This window comes from Lasiodiplodia theobromae (genome assembly GCF_012971845.1).
Source record: "Lasiodiplodia theobromae strain AM2As chromosome Unknown scaffold_16, whole genome shotgun sequence".
NCBI classification, from domain to species: domain Eukaryota; kingdom Fungi; phylum Ascomycota; class Dothideomycetes; order Botryosphaeriales; family Botryosphaeriaceae; genus Lasiodiplodia; species Lasiodiplodia theobromae.
The window spans coordinates 316,677-336,460 of NW_023336366.1; the positions used below are offsets into that span (position 1 = coordinate 316,677).

Sequence of the window (19,784 nt, forward strand, 5' to 3'; positions counted from 1 at the left end):
CCGGTTTCACCCTTGGCTGAAACGGTGCCGGGGCTTTTTCTTCAGAGACGACAGGGGGGCTCTTGGGCGTTTTTGGGTTTTTGACTTTGGTGGCCATGCTTTCCTCATCGTAGGACGAGCTTTGTCCCCCCGATTTAGTATGTCAAAGATTTTGCTTCGCTTCTGGTTCATAGAAGAGAACGTTCTTTGACCGGGGGTTTGCCTTGAGGCTACGGGTGTTTCCTTTTGGCTCCGAAGGGGTGTTCCTAGGTTATGATGGTTGGTTGGCAGTGATGAGCTGCTGCTGGATATTTTCTTTTGGATGGACAAGAGTAATGTTGTTCTTTAGCTTTTGTCTACGTACATCTCTTGATCTGGACCTGGAAGCCCGAATGCCTCGTGTTCAACAGAAAGCCATTTCGATTATGCAAGTCACACTGTGCGATGCGTGTGATACGTGATACGTGGACGCCTCAGCGGAGAGCTTGGGTGCGAGAAGGGGAGAACGGCTTGCCTATACGCTTAAGAGCCTCTGAACTGCGTGGATCATGAAGATGAAGGTAGGAGAGGGAGCTTCAAAGCCCGAAGGGCTCTCTAATGATCAAGTTTCATTACACTTCGGTTATCCCTCCTGCAGAACACGAGTCTGATATGCCCGGAATCATTGTATGCCATTGTATGAGACGACAATGAATGACCATTCTTGTTGCGTACTATTATTGGCTCATTATGCTGCTGTGAATTATGAGGTGTCGATGCTGGGGACGGAGAAAAAAAGGGCGGAGAGGGGGCGGGGGAGCAAGTGGGAGGTTTTTCTCGCGTTTACTATTCCGCTGGAGAGGTCGTCAAGACCACCAAATAATGAAGATTTGGCGAACTTGAGGGCGAGTCTAATCTATCAAGCACGGTATTTCAACTGGAGCCATGTAGCGATGTGAGCGAAGTAAAGCCTCCGCGGTGAGAATTTTGTGGAGTTCATTTGAACGGCTTGACGTGACTTATTGCGTCAAGAACCATACCACTGTTGACTGCATATACCCATGTGCATATGTATCAACCACGTGTTGGCGGCTGGGGCGATCTGTGGCCCCGACTTGCATCAATATGATGTGATATTCACCTTCCAAGTATATTCATGCACCGCCACAGGTTTCCAGCTACTGGGAAAATACAATATTACTATGTGGCTCGGTTGAGTAATAGATATGCCTTAGTGTATGAAGGGCCAGGCGACTCATACTTGATGACCGGAACCGGTCCCGGAGAACTCGTGTAATACGTAGATGCGCATGCTCCATCGAGCTCGAGCAAGGGTAAGAAGCCATATGCGAGGCAAGATTGCATTTCAAAGCCAAATTCTACAAAGGCTTCTTCTGAAGCACAGAAATCTAGAACAGTCTTAGGCACCTGATGTGATTAATTATTGGACACACATTTTCTGACGGACTCTGAGCTGGCACCTTGCGACTGGTCAAACACTTGACTGTGACGACCAGCGCATCAACTAAAGGTGCATACGCAAGATTTTCTGTGCATAGCAACTGGATGCATGCATGTGGAATCAATCCGCCTTGTGAAAGCCTCGCAGGCAGTGCAGTCAAATGTGATAAAATTTTCGGGTCTCATGAACATATAAGCTCATAGGGTGATTGAAATTGACATTGATACCTCAAGACTACTCTTCGTTCGAGCCTACCTACGGGGACCTAAGGAATGTTACATTGCTGAACATTTCATTCTTCCATCCACGATGTCGAATGCTAGTCCCTCGGTTCTCCCGCTGTTCAACTCAACAAAGTCCGGAGAGCAATTGCCTCAAGCAGCTACTGCCATGACTGCTCAAGCAATGGAAGAACACGTTTGGGAAGATGAGTCTCCTCCAGCGGGTTATCCAAGACTGGCAGAAAGAATGAGCCGAATCCCAGAAATTGCGATTTTTAGACGCTTCGGCAGCCTCAACGCGCAGAATTTGCTCTATCTGCAGGCAGAACTAGTCAGCATGGAGAAGCGGCTACGGAAGCTTCAAGGACAAGACTCGAGAAGCGGCATTGGCAACAGGAAAAAATACGCAAGAAACTGGTACTTCCTCAGCCAGTCAAGGAAGGATGGAAATGAGAAACAGTGGAAGCTCGTAAGGCAAATCCGAAAGACGTTGAAAGAGTACAGTGAGGGGACCCTGATGACTTCTTTAACCGATAAATGTGTGGATTACGCTGATGAAAGGTTTAGATTCTGCGGTGTTGCAGCAAGCGAAGATCCTGCGTATGCGTCCACCGGGGGCTTATGACATGAAATACATCCAGAAATATCTCGAAACATACGAGATGGGGCCCCTTGCTCTCACTGGCCGAGACTCAGATATCTGGGGCTCCACAGAGAATCCGGAAAGCCATGCAGATGACCTCATCGCTTTACTCCCCAGGCACGAAGAAGATTTCTTTTCGAGGTTCGTGACTGAGAAAGCAAGTTCCAAGATGTTGAAGGTCCGCTCTTTTCTAAAGTACCAGGGATCAGGAAAGGGACGTGGACCGGAGAGTTTCGAAGATGATACTATGCTCCGATGGACCCGCCACGGGACTAGTATCTTGGCTTCGGTGCTGCCGATCTTATCAATCATCATCCTGTACTATGTGCATTCGTTGGAGGTTCGGCTCGGAATCATCGCCACGTTCAATATTGTCCTATCTCTATGTCTTACCGTATTTACAACTGCCAAAAGGACTGAAATCTTTGCGGTTGTCGCAGGCTTCTCTGCTGTGCAGGTGGTTTTTGTACAGGTTGGGACCCCAGGTAATATATGAACAAGGAAGAAAACTATGCAAGAATGGATGTAAATTTATACTCTTGGGTTCAAGACTCCTGGGGGTCGGTCCAAGAAAATTGAGACTTTAGTGAAGAGTTTCAAACCACTGGGATCCTCTTCTTTTGTGGAACAAAAGGGTATATGGGAAATAAAAGAAACTGAAAATGCTTTCATAGCTGAGACAATAGCTTTACTGGGCCAAGTAAATACTTGAGGAGGAGAAAGGTAATTCCCAGGCTCGCTGGGCCGTCCCCAGCGTGATTTGCTTCAAGCAGTCTTCCCTTAGTTTCCAAAAGTCAAACAAAGTCAGGCTAGAGAATCCGTGGGATTATCTGGGCAAGACTAAAAGAGACTAGGAGGGAGAGACAATGTTTTCGGTTCCACCGAGTGCCGGAAAAGGGTAGGATTGAGGATTGCGAGAATAATAGGCTGAACGGTCCGTGGTGGGTCGAGTCTTGCTCCGGCACTTGAAAGGCGAGAACGTCGATAAAGCCTCTGGGCCGATGCGGCCTGTTTCAACAACGCACCAGAAGATCTCAGCTTCTTCTCCCGAAGCGCTTCTTCCTCTTCTTTGCCTTTGGTACTGCTGTTCCTCTTCTGTCGCTCGAAGCCTCCGCATAGCCTTGCTCGATCTCCTCTGCTATTTTTGACTCCATCTGTCTCTGGCGAGCCATGTGTCTATCCGATTCTTCAAAGAGGTCAGCACAGTTCTGGTTATACCGCAACGAAGAATAAAATTCATACCTTCGGCCATTTCCGGATGAAGTTCACGACGACCGCCCTGGCGTAGAAAGCGACGAGCAGTCTGTCTATCCAAGCCTTCCTCCTGGAATGTCTTGAGACTGATGAGTGCTTCAAAGTCACAGCGCGCCGCTTGAGGTCTCACGATGAGAAAGTCCGCCTTGATGAACCTGGGCTGAGCGAAGATTTTTTTGTGGAGACAAGGTTTGTCTAAAACTTGAAACCGTAGGGTGATCCGGCCGCAGACCTGGATTTCTCTCCCACCGATGCTGGAGATCAGGGGGAGGGGTGGATCACGCTGGGTGTCGCCGCTACAGGACGGGGCTCTGTCACAATCCCGGACAAGGTGCTCGTCGATGAAATTCCAGTCGGCTCGGGTATCGAAAGTTGCTACATGCACCCTCGTACGATTCTCGTTCCCATCTTTCTGGGGGATAACGATGTTGATGTCTCTTTGGAAATCATCCTGAAACTGTGATTGTTTAGTCTTTATTGTCATAAAAAGTGGATATAGGAATTTCTCACTCGAGGCGGACGTTTTTGAGGCCTTCTGGAGAGGCAGACACACGAACTCTTCAGGTTTGCCAGGGCAGGCGATATAAGGCCCCGAATCGAGGAGTCCACCTTGGATCTCCTCCGAAGTGGCCGGTCTGCAACGTTCCCTGCGTTTTCGTGTGACTGCATTCTTGAGGTGGGGCTCTGCGCATGATTGCTGGAAGAACGGTTGTGTGCGGCACGAAAATGCATCCTGGCTGCGAAAGAGGGATAGTCGCGTGAATGGCTTGTGTCAGCCCGGCCCGCTTGCCCGTGGCGGGCCAGATATGCAGGCAAGACAGATTAAAACTCTGGAGAAGCCTGGAGAAATTATAGCAGCTCGTGAAGAACTCAAGGGTTTGGACGGAATGACAGGTGAGGCTCATTGACAACGGTGGACGTGAGGGACCACACCATGCATGTAACGTGGCATCACAACAATTGAGTGCAGGTATAATGCAATAACATTGGTCTGTACTGGTCAGCAGGCCTTTGCACTTAACAGGGAGCTTGTTTTTTATGTACCTTTGAATGGAGAAATATAGCCAGAGGGCGTGGTTGGGAATCTGATGTTGGTATACTCCGTCAAGAAGAATTTTTGCTCAAATGTTGACTATACTGTTCTAAATGTGCATACTCAGGCTCGCAGCTCCATAGAACTGAAGAAACAACCAGTAAACAAAGACCGATGCAGTCGTATGTTTCTCAGCCTGACCGATGGCTGGTTTTGTTGCTGTCTTGCATGTGAGAGAATTGTGATACAACGACCCGAGCGTTCGATGCTGTGTAACCCCTGGGGGGCTGCATTGGGACCCAAACTTGACAGCTGGTGGGCATATCGCACTATCTGACCGAATCAGCCCTGAATATGCAAGCCGAGAAGAGTAGGTGCGGAATAAAGCCACGTCGCATGGCGCACCTACGCCCGAAGACATAGTTTAATAACAAAGAAAGAAGGAGAGAAACATCGAATCGAAGAGAGTCCAGCAGTGCACGCCGCCACGATTGGGGGAAATGCTGAGGGTTGCGGCTGGAAAGCACAGAGGGCTTGGGCCGAGCTGTGCTGTTGCATCCCTACCCACCAACCCTGCTCTCACTTGCATTGTAGCCTTGCGGATAGCAAACGTGGCAGGGCATCTGCTGCGTGTCGTCTGCAAGTCAGCGGGTCGATAGAGGGGAGAAAAGCAGGCAGCAACAGCTGAGTGTTTGCCCGATTTCGCCTTCTCAGACACGCGCACCGAGAGGCTCGATGGAGAGCAGGCGATGAGGGGCAGGCTTTATGCATAAGCAGTGATGTCAGCTCTCGCTTACCTGCGGACAAAGAGATTCTCGATCTAAGGCCGCAAGGTCGATTCGCTTAACATTGCAACACTGAAGATGGGTCGTCGAAAGAAAGTGTCCACCAAGACATAGTTGAATGACATATCTGAGAATACTGACCTCATACTTCTCCAGGCCTCAGCTCCCACGACTGTTTGATTCTTGAGGCTCTGTCATATTGCAATGCCAGAGGTCTGAAGTGAAATGGATCTGGGAAGGAGAGTCTTCGTAATCCCGCAATCTCTACGAATGGAATGCCTTCTGGGGTTTTCAGGCAGACTTAACTTGGGGTTCATCGGACTTGAGCTCGATTGTGCAGCTGGCTTGCCAAGCATCACAGACCAGTTTCAAGAATTGGATTCCTTTCGAACAGACCTTTGCATCCAACGTGCAATGTTGGCCCTTTCTGTCAAAGACTTGGACAAGCGTACAGTTGCGAAAGTATGGGAAACCAAACAAAGGACCAGGAAGAATTCAGTCTTTGGATGACAGCTGTGGCACTTGTGCTTCAGCTATGAGTAGGCGACAGGGCTGATTCTTTTATCTTTAGTAGGACTGCCCTGCTGAAATATATGATTCGCAACTGTAGCGAATCAATTTGGAGGGTGATGCGACTCGAAAAACCATTGGAAGCGAAATCGAGATTACTCTATCAAACAGAGCGGGGAATCTGCACGTATCAATTTCCGTTTGATGGCGCTTGCGTCGCTCAGCTCAATCCCTGTATGCTACACTCACATAATCTTCGTTAGCTGTACATTCTTGAGAGCCATAATTCCTGTCACAAGGGAAAATGGACGGCTTTCGCGAGCATACCGTTAAATTTGCATTTCAAGTGAGACCAAAGCAAAGAAAATAGATATTTTATTAAGGATCCCATTATTGAAGCAAGAATGGAACATTCATGATTCCGGGAATGAATGTCAGGGGGCATCAGATGGAAAAGGATTATTCACGCAAAGCGACGTGTAACATTCGCTGCTCACCCAATCGTTTAAAGGCAGACACACCCCAACAATCCACAAAACGATCTTGAAAGACGATATTGCCCTCTTTCTGTCAGACTCTGGCCCACTACAGGGGAAAAGAGAAAAGTCCGTCTTCACTTCATTGCACGCTCTATCAAACTATCGAGATGTGTTGGGGCCCGCTCCGCTCACGCAAACGCCGGAGATCGGTGAGTACAAAACGGTCGCTCTAAGAATAATTGATAAAATACATCAATGTCACCGCAACTTTCAACGCTACCTGCAAACGCTGACCTTGGGGCTGGTAGTTAGAGTCGGCTGAGGAAGTTATCATAACAATATCCATTTACGTTCGCAATCAAATGGGCAAAAGAATATCAAAATTGGCCATCCTTTGGTACCCTGGTGACGACAATGACGCAAACCTTATCTCTCCAAAACTCGTCTCGGAGATTCTGCACCTCGAGATCCAGACCAGCGAAAATGAGCAGGATCGACCGCTCATCTACCAAGGAAAGCAGCTGGAGACAAGGGGCTATGTTGATCTGGAATGGTCCTTCAAAAAATCCAGATCCACGCGGCAAACTCGGTTTGTTGTCGTCTCAACAAATGACCCACCTTTTGACGTTCTGCTCGGCCGGAAAGCAGCCATCGAGTGCGGGCTTGCATGAATTATCATGTAGGCACGACTGCCAAAGGATGGCATTACGACCGACAAATTGGGCGTTCTCATACAAGTCCTGGAATCTCCTGCCATGTTATATTGGCCCACAGCTCCTTTCACCCCGTATCATACATACGGCAACAAATTTCGGGTATACTATACTGTCAACTCTTTCGGCTTATTTGATTACTGTCTTTCGCATTCAACAACCTGTCATTCACATGCGGCTTCTCACAGCGCACCACAGTTCTTAATGGCCGCATTCTGGCGCCCGAACAAACATCAAGTGGTCCGTAATATCGTATCAGTACAAAAGCCCGGCAGAGATGGATATCTCAAGGCTAATAGCGTGTTCGAGCGGGAATTCAACGGTATGGGAGAGTGGAAAAACAAGAAGGAGAGGAGATAATCCTGGGAAGGAAGATACGAGGTACAGGAATTGCGTTGTATACGTTTATATTCTTTTTACGCCTGAACAGACTGGAAAAATCATTGCCTATAGGTAATATGGGATTGGCAACAAGTTGCTCAAAGCTCTTCTACGAGCCTTTTTGAAGGATCCGATCTAATCGTTTATTCACCTTCAAAGACTTCACGGACCTGGAATACCACAGGGATCCTTTTTCCATCGGGATTTTGACGACCGAAGAGAGGTGTGTTGGTCATCGGAGATGCCCGCTTTTCCGCCGTGTCACCTGTTCCCTGCACCGCGGAAGACTCTACTGCTATTGCTTCCAGACCTCTCTCTTGGTCAGGCCTTTTGAGCTGATCCTGCAAAAATGATGGGTTGGGCCTTAGTGCAGGCGAAACAAAACGCAAAGTGGGGGTGAAGTGATTGGCCGCCCCGCATTAGGCGAATCCTACGACGCCACATAGCCTCACCCGCCTTGAACTTCCGGGAGGACCATCTTTAAAGACGCATACGTGGACGTGTAATATCTAGAGAAGCAGCAGCATCCACATGCTCATCTGGAGAAAGCACGGTAACACAGCTGGTGAACTCTCAAGCCCACTGTTACACAGATGCCTCACCATTGCTTTTGACTGGAAGAACACAAAGCCAATAAAAGTTAATCAGCTTGTTTCGATTTCATCTTGCCTTGTTCTCTCTCTCTAATGTGGATACCTGAAAATGTTTCGCGGAATGCGGCTTCTTTTTCCGGTTTCGAACCGCTGAGGCTGCTCCGCAAGGCGATTTTCCGACGCTCTACATTCTGGATCATTGCACAATAGCGAGCCGGTAATGTTCCGCTGATTTCTGCCGCGCCCAAAAATGTCACGCAGTCAGGCCTTTTGGTCTGCATGTTGGGTCCAGACCTGGATAAGATCATTGATGCCCCAACGTCAGTTTTGTTTCGATATATTTGAGATGTATGTTCTAAGCACTCATGTTACGGATTCGAAGTGACACTTCTACTCAACCATTTTGCTTCTTTTGCCTCCCTTGACATACCATGAGACAGGTTTCCTTTGTTTTCTACAACGGTAGCAGGCCTCCATAAGTTGAAGCTACCCTGGAATTTCACTTCACGTGAAAGTTTGTTCTTCACCAACTGTGAGTCCTTGAATCAGTTCAACTTTTCACTTCAAAGACCCGAGTAGTCATTCATTGCTATCAGCAACAGCTACGATAAGATGGTATCGCCCCAATTTTCGGATTACTTAGGTCGGTTCTTCCGCCTCATTGCTGATAGCAATATTAAGCGTGTGGTAAGCCGCATCCTGTCTCGCTTCCTGTACTCAGTATTCGGCCTTGTTGCCCGATTTCGAATCCTAAAAGCCGACCCGTTTCTACAACCTCGAGCCACCGATTTCTGATACCGGAGAAGATGTGCTTCGGACTCCTGCCTCGGAAAGCAGAAAATGTAAGACGACCGACACCCAGAGCTCCTCATGACAGTACACTGAGGTCAGGTGGTACAGGAAGGCGATCCCGGGAAAGACAAGACCGCGAATGTTGCAATCCATATCCGTCAGCCCTCCGGCGATAAACTCCAGAAGCTTGCAGTGATGTGGTGTCCAAACAGCAACAACGAAGAACTCAGCCTCATATCCCTGAAACTAGTAACCGAAGTGCTTCGAATCGATGTACAGGATATCGAGAACAGATCAACAATACAGCTTGATGGAGATTCCTTGGAGGTCCGAGGGTTTGTTGACTTGGAATGGAGTGTATATGCGCACGGAAAGAGGCGGCGCAACAAGCCGACATACACAACACGCTTTAGAGTCACGGCACAGGAAGATCCACCTTTCGACATTCTAGTTGGGGAAAGGATTGCTCGGGATTGCGGATTATAAATGCAAGGATAATTATCGGGGTTCAGTTAGCTGGCGACAGCAATGTTGATATGGAAAAGGGCTTGGTTCTCGCGCATCGAAGTATAACCGTCATCCAGTATTCCATCCACAATTGTTATTACGTTTCACGGAATTCAGAGCTCAACTCAGTCTGCCTGTTTGCAATATTGGTAATGGCACCTAACAGTTACTGAATCTATCAGGCCGGCAAATCTGGTGAAACGACAGCTCGCCCAGGTCAATGCTACTAGACTCCAATAATCCATTTAGTGAGACTTCCTGATAGCTTTGTATTGGCCCAATGCTATTTCATTGTTTCTCTCTTCCCCGAGGTAATTGCGGCATTCCTCAACAAAGCTGCAGACTTTAAGGCGTTTCACACTTTGGCATTCAAGTAGGTATAGCCCCTGGTCACCATGTACTCAGCCCCTGTTCTAGCAGAGTAATGATTCCTGTCCGTGAGAACATATATCCCCATCCTTGATCGGTTTTACTGAGGTATCGCTACCGATATGATGGTGTTATATAACCAGTATGGCCCTCACCTGACCTTCACCTCGCAGGAGTTCGCTTTCGGGATTTGCCAACAGTATGATAGTGTTGTTGCCTACTTGGAAGAATGTCTTATTTTAGAGGTTAATTATTTTGGCTAAGGTGAATATATTACACTACGTGCCTTTTTACACTGAAAAATGAAGTATCAGGAGTCAGCCGTGGGCAGTTTCAACACATAAGCAATCTTTACATCCACGACTTACCGTGCTTTCTGCTACATAAGGCTATCTTCAGGCAACCAATGGCTGCAGCCCAATTTCTTCCCTTTCAGCCGGATTCAAATATATCCCGGGCTATCCTTTCTTTTTGAAAAGAAATCACACAGTAAAGAACGGCCACGGCATTACGCTGTGTAATTAGCACAGCCTTGTGTTCCATCATTACGCGAACACGAACTATTCGCCCACAACTTCGAGGCTGCAAGAGCCCCATCAGATATTTAATACCTTATATGCAAGTAAACATTGTACATGGCCATTGGCGTGTTCTTTTTCACAGAAAGCAAAACTTTTAAGGCTAAACAGCATCAATGGTCAACAGCAGTACTGTTTCCATCATTCCGCTCTACCATGAACACAGCTTAAGAGCAAGGACCCCTTCGCCCGGTATTATTATGACGGAGATGGCTACCGAGCCGTCTATACAGGGAAATGAGACGGCGTCAAGCGTTGCTTCCTCAATTTTCGGTGACCCTCCAACAGGCTATCCCAAGTTCGCCGAGCTCATGAATGACATTCCAGAGATGGCTATCTTCCGCCGTTTTGGGGCGCTTAATGCACTCAATCTACTGTACCTCCAAGCTCGATTGGTACACATAGAGCGGAAATTGAAGAAAGCTCAGGAATCAGACCACCAGAACCCAGAGGGGTACAAGTCGCTCTATGCAAAGGACTGGTACTTTTTGAACGAGTCTGAACAAGATGGCGATGAGTCACAGCTTCAGCTCGTTGAAGAGGCCCGTGAAAAGTTGATCGAGTACAGTAAGCAACTCCCAGTATGGGAAAAGTAACATCAACTTACATTCTCTAGACACCGCCTTGATTCAACAAAAGAAGATACTGTCGATGAAGAGCCCCAAAGACTTCGATATGAGCTTCATCCGTAAATACATCGCATCCAAAGATGAAGGACTCGCATTCGCACTTGCAGGGCTTGATTCAGAAGTTTGGGGTTCCGTGAAGTCTCCGGAAAGCTGCGCCAAAGATCTGGTGACGCTTCGGCCACGTCACGACGAGGATGGCTTTTCGAAGTGGGTGACCGGAAAAGGCATCAGCAAGTTCTTTGGGCTCGGCGGGGCGCGATTTCGCAAAAAGTCACCCGTTCACGGCTTCGTCAGTTACGAGGAGTCGGACCTACTTCGCATTACCTACAACATCACAACCGTCCTTGCGTCAGCTCTTCCAATAGCTGCTATTGCTGTCTTGGTTTACGTACAATCGATGAAGGCAAAGCTCGGAATCATTGCTGTATTCAACATTGTCTTGTCACTGTGTCTGACAGTTCTGACTACAGCTAAGAGGACAGAGGTGTTTGCTGTTGTCGCAGCTTTCTCGGCCGTGCAAGTTGTCTTTGTACAGGGTGGAATGAGTGATGCTAGATGTACAAGTTGAATGAGTGGGACTGTGTATAGAAGGCGACCATACTCGATCGAATGAGTTATTGACAAGAAAGCAATACCAGAATCCATAGCCAACTAAGTAACTAAAGACGCATCATGATTTCAATCAAACTGCTTTTAATTCCACTCACTGGGACCGTGCTGCCACTAAAAGAGAACAGGAAAAAGAAATGCAAACGTCCACCAAAATTGCACCCCAAACCCCTCATGTGCGATGTAACAACATATGTTGTGAAGGCCCGAAATTTAATAATGCTAGTCTCGTAGATTCGTTCTTTTGGTCTAAAATATAATGTAGGAGAAAAGGAAATATCCGGTCAAGTGGGACAACAAGTACGGATAATCCAGTCGTAGCACAATGAAACCATCAAATCAAGAATGGAGTTAAATGTCTTTCCACGGTACCGTTCCATTAGAACAAAACAGAATTTTGAATGCGATTTCAACTTTAAGCTGATGAAGAAGGTAAGATAATAACGAGAGAAGTGTTCGCCGGGATTCCTCATTTGGACTTCTTGGTCGTATGTGTTTTCGAAGTCGAACTTTTCTCCGCCGCTTTTATCTTCTCCTTTTCTCCGTCTCTCATGAGTTTCCTGTGTGTCTTCCTATCTTCCTGATGCTTCTCATAGTCCGCAGAATCTGAAAACTTTGATATCAGTAGTTTGACCTTTGAACTTGATTGAAAAACGCACCATTAGGTTCCTTAGGCAAAGCACCAGCCACAGTATACTCAGAGTGCATCATATCTTGGATATGGTTGATAGTTGGGAGACCAAAGACGACGTCATAAGCTAAGTTCTTCACCACGCGAAATTCGTTATGGGGCGAGGATCTCATGTATTTGTCGGGAAATCGTATCATTCTTCCATGAATGGGCCCAATCGGATCATTGATGCCTCGCCAGCGCGTATCTCTAAGAATACCAACCACTTTGATGGGTTGGCCGTCCAGCGTCACTAGGGTTGGCGGCGGACTCCTCCTGGTGAGCTTTCGGAGTGATTGAGAGAGCCGGCGTTTACATGATGTCCAAAGTGAATGGATCAGTCTTTTGTGTTTCAGAAACTGTTCCGGTTCAGGCTGCTGTTCGTCGGCTGTCTCGTTGTCCTTGACGACATCACGCAATGGCTCAAAGTCGCCCAACTTGCGTATACAAGCGGAATCGAAGAAGGACTTGGACATTAAGTTACATCCTTCACATCCAGTGTCAAACTTTGCGACAGCAACCTCGGAACAAGATTCTTCTCCTCCAAGTTCGTCTATGTACGCGAATATTACGTCTCGCTTGTAATTATCCTGAAGCAGCAGTGTATATCAGATAATGACCTGAACATGAAGTATCAACCACATCGAGTACTAACTGGCATCTTTGTGGTAGATGGAATGAGAGGTAATGCATTGAGCGACCTTGTCAGAGTCGTGCAAGAGCTCGTGTGTGGGCTCGGAAGTCCTGCAGCTCTGACAAGATCGATCGGGGTGAGCGCGCGGTATGCTGGGATCAGGCAGGCCAAATCCCTGTAGACCCGGTCAATACGAGTTCAAAGAGGAGAGATCGGCTGTTGAGAGGCTCAAAGGAAGGGGAAGGTAAGGGAAATGCCAGTACAGAAATGGTACCACCTGCAGCAAACTCCACACCGAGGCTACAGGAACATCATCGGGAGAACTGGATCGGAGAAAACATCCAAGGATTTACATTTGCAGGTTGCAGGAGTGGCTGCTACCCGGGACTTGAAGATGGCAATCCAAATTCGGGGGAGTGGTAGTACGAATTTGGGCTGACGTTGGATCAATTCCAGGTAGGGCGAAGCGGAGACTGATAATATGCAGATGTTGGAATGTGTTACCGGGATATTAATTTCTCTGAAATAGCAATATATGGCTCTACCTTATTTTCCTCGGAATCAGAGAGGATTGTATGAATTACTCCAGTATGAGCCGCTCAAACCTCAAGCAGGCAACCAGCAGCCCTGACCGTCTTTCGACTAAAGGGTGGGAGCACCAAGGTTCCAGACAAATTCTTCGGAGACTCATAAGTCGTGCAACGATCTACCATGGTCACATGCCCTCTCGCCAGATTTCATTCGTGGGAGGCCTCGGCACAGTCAGCCTTTCCACCACGAAGCAAGCCAATGAAACTCATGCGTGCGCAGAACCTGTTACCATCATCTCTCATTAACTCGCGAAAGGCACCGTAGTCTATTATACACCTGTCTGCTAAGTTTAGCTAGTGAAAGCGCTAGAGCACAATGGGACTCTCACTGTCTCACACTCACACATGATTTTTAAGCGGTTCACGTTTGTGAAGGGCTAGTCGAGACTCTTACATTCTGAGAAGTTCCTGGGTTGTAACACTTGAACAGCTCGGCTGCGCATGATCTGATTTTAGAGTGATTACATAACATCAAAGTGTATGTACACTCGTAATCGTCGCTACTTCATGTGGGGGTATCACATCTATGCTTATTTACCACATAAAAAGGGAGAACTCCCCGGGTATGTGTATTTCTAAGCGTGTCTCGTATCTAGCTTGCTGCACAAAAAAAAAAAAAAAGAGGACAATATCATTGGGTTCCCTTCTCATTACATCCAAGAGCCACAGACAAATTTATTTTCAAAGAATCTAAGGTCGATATTGCACACAAGTCAAAAGAAACCCTGTAAATCTGCCGCCAATATCTGTTTCAGCGGGGCCAGAACTGTCTTCCATCTCTTAAAAAAGGTCAGTGCCAATTACCCGGTAGCTCCACCATCTTTTCACCATGTATTCAATTAGGGAAAAATCAATGTGAAGAATTATTTTGCTTTAGAATATGGTAGAAGTGCGGACCATCCAATGGAAACCGGAAATTTCATGCTACTCCAGCGTTATGCATAAAAGCGGGAACTGGAAGTATCCCCAGCAGTATTACAGTAGATGCCTTCAAGACTGTCTTGCGATTGGACTTGGTTTCTGTAGCCGTCGCTGCCCGGCAAGTCTGAGGTCAAGAAGGATAGATAAAATACATATTCAAATCTCTGTTTTGATGGAAAATCCAATTATATCTTGGAATATATTCTTTAGATCCATGTATCTTTGAGTACGCTACAGCGGCTGAGTGTACACAAATATATCTTAATGATTTTATTCGAAACTTTTAAGCAGGTTACTCGAATATTAAAAAGGTAATGGGGCCTTGAGAAAGTATATGTAGTGTGACCTAGAAGTTTCTGATGGTATTGTTGCGCACTGTAAGTACCAGCACGTAGTTGAAGTCGAATATTGTTGCACAAAAACAACATCAAATTGTAGCTTCTTTCCATTAACACATTTGTAATAGGGGTATATCAATGGTTTTTCATCGATATCAACGATTGGTACTAAAATAAAAAACAAAGAATATCCAGACATTGTCCAAAATATAATGAAACCAACGAACACGAATCTAGGTAAGTCTTGATAGAGCGCCGTCACTCAGAAGAACGGCTTTGGCAACGTTAATCACGCGTCATTAACAGCTATCGTCGGACATACGTAACTTCTTAGATTAAAAGTACTATCCAGTGTTCATTTTACCGATTCCAATTCCAGTATTTTGCTTCCCATCCGCATGACATGTGCTATACGATAGCCACCATATAAAAACATTACATTTCTTTTCGGTTAAGTAAGCCCTTTATCAGTGATACGGTGATATCCGTATACCAGACTCGAAACGGTTAAAGTAGATCGGGATCTGCTTGAAATTACATAAATTCTTACAGGAGAGGCCCTGATTTTACCCCGCAGCTGGTGCAACCCATCTCCATCGCCCACTTTCCTTTCCATGGACCAATCAGTATAAACATTCAATAATATATATTTCTTTAAGAATACGGAAGCTTTGGATTCTTTTTAATTTAAGATATCGGGGTTTAAGAAGGCTGTGGGCTGCGTGATATCTACTACTTTTGTGGGTATTTGACGGCATGCATGAATACTCGAAAAGTCGGTGAGGTTCAAAGGAAGAAAATCAAAAGACACTATCGTTACCTTGCATGATTATATGCAGCAGGCGTTTGTAAATTAGCTCATTAGGCGCAAATTACATGTGCCAGACTTTATCATGCTACAAGCACGTTTGCATGAACAAATGAAGAACCAAATTCCGCCATAAGTATTCCTCAACCTTCTTAAAGGAGACTTAAGTTTTTTTTTTTTTTTAAAAAAAAAGAAGTGTGAAAGGCAGGGTTTACTTAATACCAAATTCCCCGTACACCGCACCAAGTCAGTGGGATCACCGCAGTCGTCCCACAGCATCGATCAAGTCTTGTGGCCACAGCCTGGCAAGACCTGCTTCCGGGCTAACGTACTGCTGCTCGAGCGTGACCGTAGAGTGTAACCCACTAAAATCTGAGCCGCGATTTAACAGGGAGTCCAGCATTTCCGTTCACGAGTCGCAAAACTCAGCTGCCAGCCTGACCGTCTATGAAGAGTCATTGATGCATCGCACATTTTATCTGCTTTCTCTTCCACTTAGAAGACCTTAGAAAGGACAAACCGATCACCTTAGTTTCGCATGCTTGTTTAAATCTTATTAATCTACTGTAAAGACGCTTCTAGCTGGACGATGGACCTCACGCTACGTGGAGATTGAGGTAAACAGACCTAAAATCACTTGAAGATCTGCCAGTGATGATTTACTTTGTATTATACACAGTTTCTGCACTAAGGAGAGAGCTATGGCGAACAAGAAAGTTCGTTTGCCATCCTTCCTTCACCGTTAAACACCACTGCAAACGCTCGTTTTGATATGCATGCAGTTGCGCGATGTGAATTGATATGTCAGATCTTCAGCACGCCCCGTAAGATTACTATGCTGCAGATGCATAGCTACAAACACATCAGCAGGATGGGACCCTAGGAACATGGCCAGGAAAAGGCTCAATCCGACGGATGATTTTTCATACCGTTCTAGACTCGAGACAGCACGAAGACAGACATTCTGTTGCTTCTATTCTCACAAACGCATCTATGAAGACTAGTTTCCAAGTTTGACGGCGTGTGTCCCTAAAGGCATGCACAGGAAGAGCGGACAAAACTCAAACACCGACCCAGGGAGAAATTAGTATCTGTTGGATGTGATTCCATGGTAACGCTTACGCTGTCACGGACAGTATATTACCTGACCACGCTACAATTGACCTTAACAAATTTGGTTCATTCCACTACTCTTTTACCCTTAAGGAGGCCTACGTAAACTGGCGTGGCATAGTGGGTAAGGCTAAGCCTTTACATACGCGGATGGGAAGTAACGAGTATCCTAGCGGTCGGTATTTAATACTACTCCCCATAGGTACCTATCGGTATTCCTCTCACTTTGACTCATAAAAGTAAATTTTTCCCGGAAATCTTCGTTTTAATGTGGAGTAGCACCCATCGGACGCTATTCCCTGAAGACAAGCAAACCCGACTGCGTCTGGAATCTTACTCGTCTGTGTTCAGGCGCCCTCTCGATAACCTAAAGAATTCCGTACCAGACTATGGAAAACCTAATAAAAGGTCAAGGATTCTGGTGAGGCATAAAATAATTTCATCCTCAGCTAGCTCGGCGCCTTTTTTGCCCATACTGTATTTGTGGCGGATGACATGTTGACAATACAATTTTCAGAGCGGCTATTATACCTACTGCCTGCATTCCAATAACGCCATGATCCTGGATACTAAATCCTGTGGAATTAAGAGGCTGACACCAATAAAGTGTCCGATTTCGACGTGCTTTAAACAGTCCGATGGACCCCTATGAAGTCACCAGTCTGGAAAAGGAGAACTATCCAAACCTTAAACCTTCGAGACCCACGCCGGGTAAACACTGTCAACACGATGTCGTGCTTTTCCTCGCGGCTCAGCCATCAGGTGTGGCCCAATGAACCCAGTTTTATCTAGTCTACATAACTGCAGAAGCTAACGGAAATATTTGCACGGCCTGCCAGGACATTCCTCATGCGACCAACAGAGTATTCTCTGTCCAGGTCCAAACGACCACCTCAGAAGGAATTCAGATCCTCAAGCTTGCTGTCATGACCATCTACGGCAACCAAAGCAACGTCAACCTCGTTTCCCCTAAATTTGTCTCGGAAGTCCTCAAGGTTGAGTTTCAACCGTGGGAAGCGACCATCAGCACTCCCCAGCTCGGCACTGGCTCCCAGGAAATCCAGGGTTGCGTCGATTTGTACTGGAGGCCAGAGGGAATGACAAACTTCAATTGGACACGATTCATGGTCGTCAAGCAGTCGGACCCCCCGTTTGATGTTGTTCTTGGCTGTGGAGACGCCGCAAGTTACGGCTTAATCTAAGAAGAGTGGACGGAAACTTTTAGATAATCTCACAGCATCCGAAGTAATCCTAATACTAATGTCAACTGCCTGCTTTGGAATACATACCTTCTTCAATATACTATCACTTCAAATCTTTCTTTCGCACCCAGGTATCCGTAATTCATTGCTGATTTGTATCAATCGCATTTGCTGACAAGGGGTCTATTCGCGCCACTGCGTTGAGTAAATACCAACAACCTGTGTTTGTTTGCTGGCATGAATGATAGCTGTGACTTACCAGACTCGGAGAAATCTCCCCTTTCATTCAATGGGCGGCTGTAGTGAGGCTAAGTACGCAATATAAATGCAACTTATGGTATATGGGATCCGTGATATTCTGCCACATGTATCTGATCGAGGGTCACTTGTCTCAGACTGGCATGGCCGGCTGTAATGTTCCCAGAGGAATACCTTTAGTTTTTCAGGCGCCATCCCCAACTAATTTATCTCTGATGCTCTGGAGCGTTCCGACTGCCTTTAAAAAGCGTCGGATGCATATACCATCTCTGAGTAGATAATTATCTACCTAGTCAAGCCAAACAAGATCATCCCTTCTACCGGATCAGCTGAACATAGTATGTGAAAAGGGGCTGACAACACTGGGCGAGGCCCCAATAGGTGGCGGTCAAATATTACTTGATGGCACTACCAGAGGTCATAGAGCACTTCTAGGCAATCATAAGCGCAATGTCATGCGACACGTGGCTACAATGATCATTATGAAGCCGTCTGCCTAAGATATCATGACCACCGGAACGAAGCATATATTGTGGCTGGTTCGATCGATCTGCGTCAGGGGCTGAACTCGAGAGGCGATCTGAGGGTAGTATGAGCCCCAACAATCGAAGTTTAAGCTAACATGTTATGTGACGGATTTCTTCATTTTAGTGAAACACACCGTATTCTCCATCGACTAGGAATTGTTTTCGTGGCGATGCAAGGTTATTAAGGAAGTGTGCTGTGGAAAAGAAAGGTAAAATGGCTTAGAACAGTGAAATACTAAAGAACAGCAACCACTTGGCGACGGGTCTGAGCATCAGAGCTGGATGAACCCTTGTCTAAACTTTCCAGGCGTCAGCCGCGCGATGTCGGATGGTCTCCTTTTCCAAACGACAATTTCGACGCACCAGCTGTTAGACATGTTACTGTCTCGGTAATAACCGAACCCGACATTATAGCGTTCCACATCGATCCTTGCCTCATTTGAGTTGGCAAAGTATGGTTTGTACGACTGATGGCTATCGTTCTAGGCCTCAAAGATGACACCCTGCAGGCGGCAATATCAACTCTCACCCGGCATCCTCGGCACAAAGTATCCAGTGCATCCATTGTTCATTCCACAGTAAGATTTGCAAGTTCAATGTTATCATGGGCTTTTTAATCAAGCTGTCCTGCCATGGCTTAGCCTGGCCTCTGGATTTTTATTTCTTTCGAAAAAATAATAGGCGTTTTTAAGAGCACGCTCTCCATAATGAAACATATTTTTATTCGGGCGCGTGTGCAGGCAGCCGACTGTACAACTCGATCTTCTGGGAAATCTCTGGATCGACTGAGTTTGAGATTACATCTACTTAGTGACTACATGGCTGCTTACCTGAAAAGAAAGCTGGAGACGCTGAATATGGCAGTTTTTAGAGTCCGGCTAACTATTACAGGTACGAGCACATTGATTCCCTTAATATGCCCAGACGTTCTTCACGCTATCTACAAATTTGTCCGCGGTCAACACCTGTATGTTGGCAAAATTTAAACAAAGCGAAACGGAAAGGAGGAAGGATTCCATATTTGTACGCTTGGACCAAAAAAAGAAATAAATTTGCATCGCTGATCTTGTAAGCAATGCCGTAATGTACGCCAAGCGATGGTGCACGTATGCAACGATCTTCGCCAAAGGCGCGAGGCATTGAGGGCGTGTGCCATTGTCCAACGCCTGCTGTTCTGTGTGCAGCATCAAGCAAGTGGTTGTATCCT

The 19,784-nt window shown here is 46.5% G+C and overlaps 2 protein-coding genes across 2 annotated transcripts; both read left to right on the forward strand.

Annotated features, from left to right (window-relative positions):
* Positions 1-10,394: 10,394 nt before the first annotated feature.
* On the forward strand, positions 10,395-11,475 carry LTHEOB_5762 (uncharacterized protein; the record flags this gene model as incomplete). The annotated part of the gene is made up of 2 exons (XM_035514943.1): positions 10,395-10,845; positions 10,895-11,475. 2 exons carry the CDS (start codon positions 10,395-10,397, stop codon positions 11,473-11,475), a joined length of 1,032 nt encoding a protein of 343 aa, XP_035373454.1.
* A 6,041-nt stretch (positions 11,476-17,516) lies between these two features.
* Positions 17,517-17,792, forward strand: LTHEOB_5763 (uncharacterized protein; the record flags this gene model as incomplete). The annotated part of the gene is made up of 1 exon (XM_035514944.1): positions 17,517-17,792. One exon carries the CDS (start codon positions 17,517-17,519, stop codon positions 17,790-17,792), a length of 276 nt encoding a protein of 91 aa, XP_035373455.1.
* Positions 17,793-19,784: the final 1,992 nt, after the last annotated feature.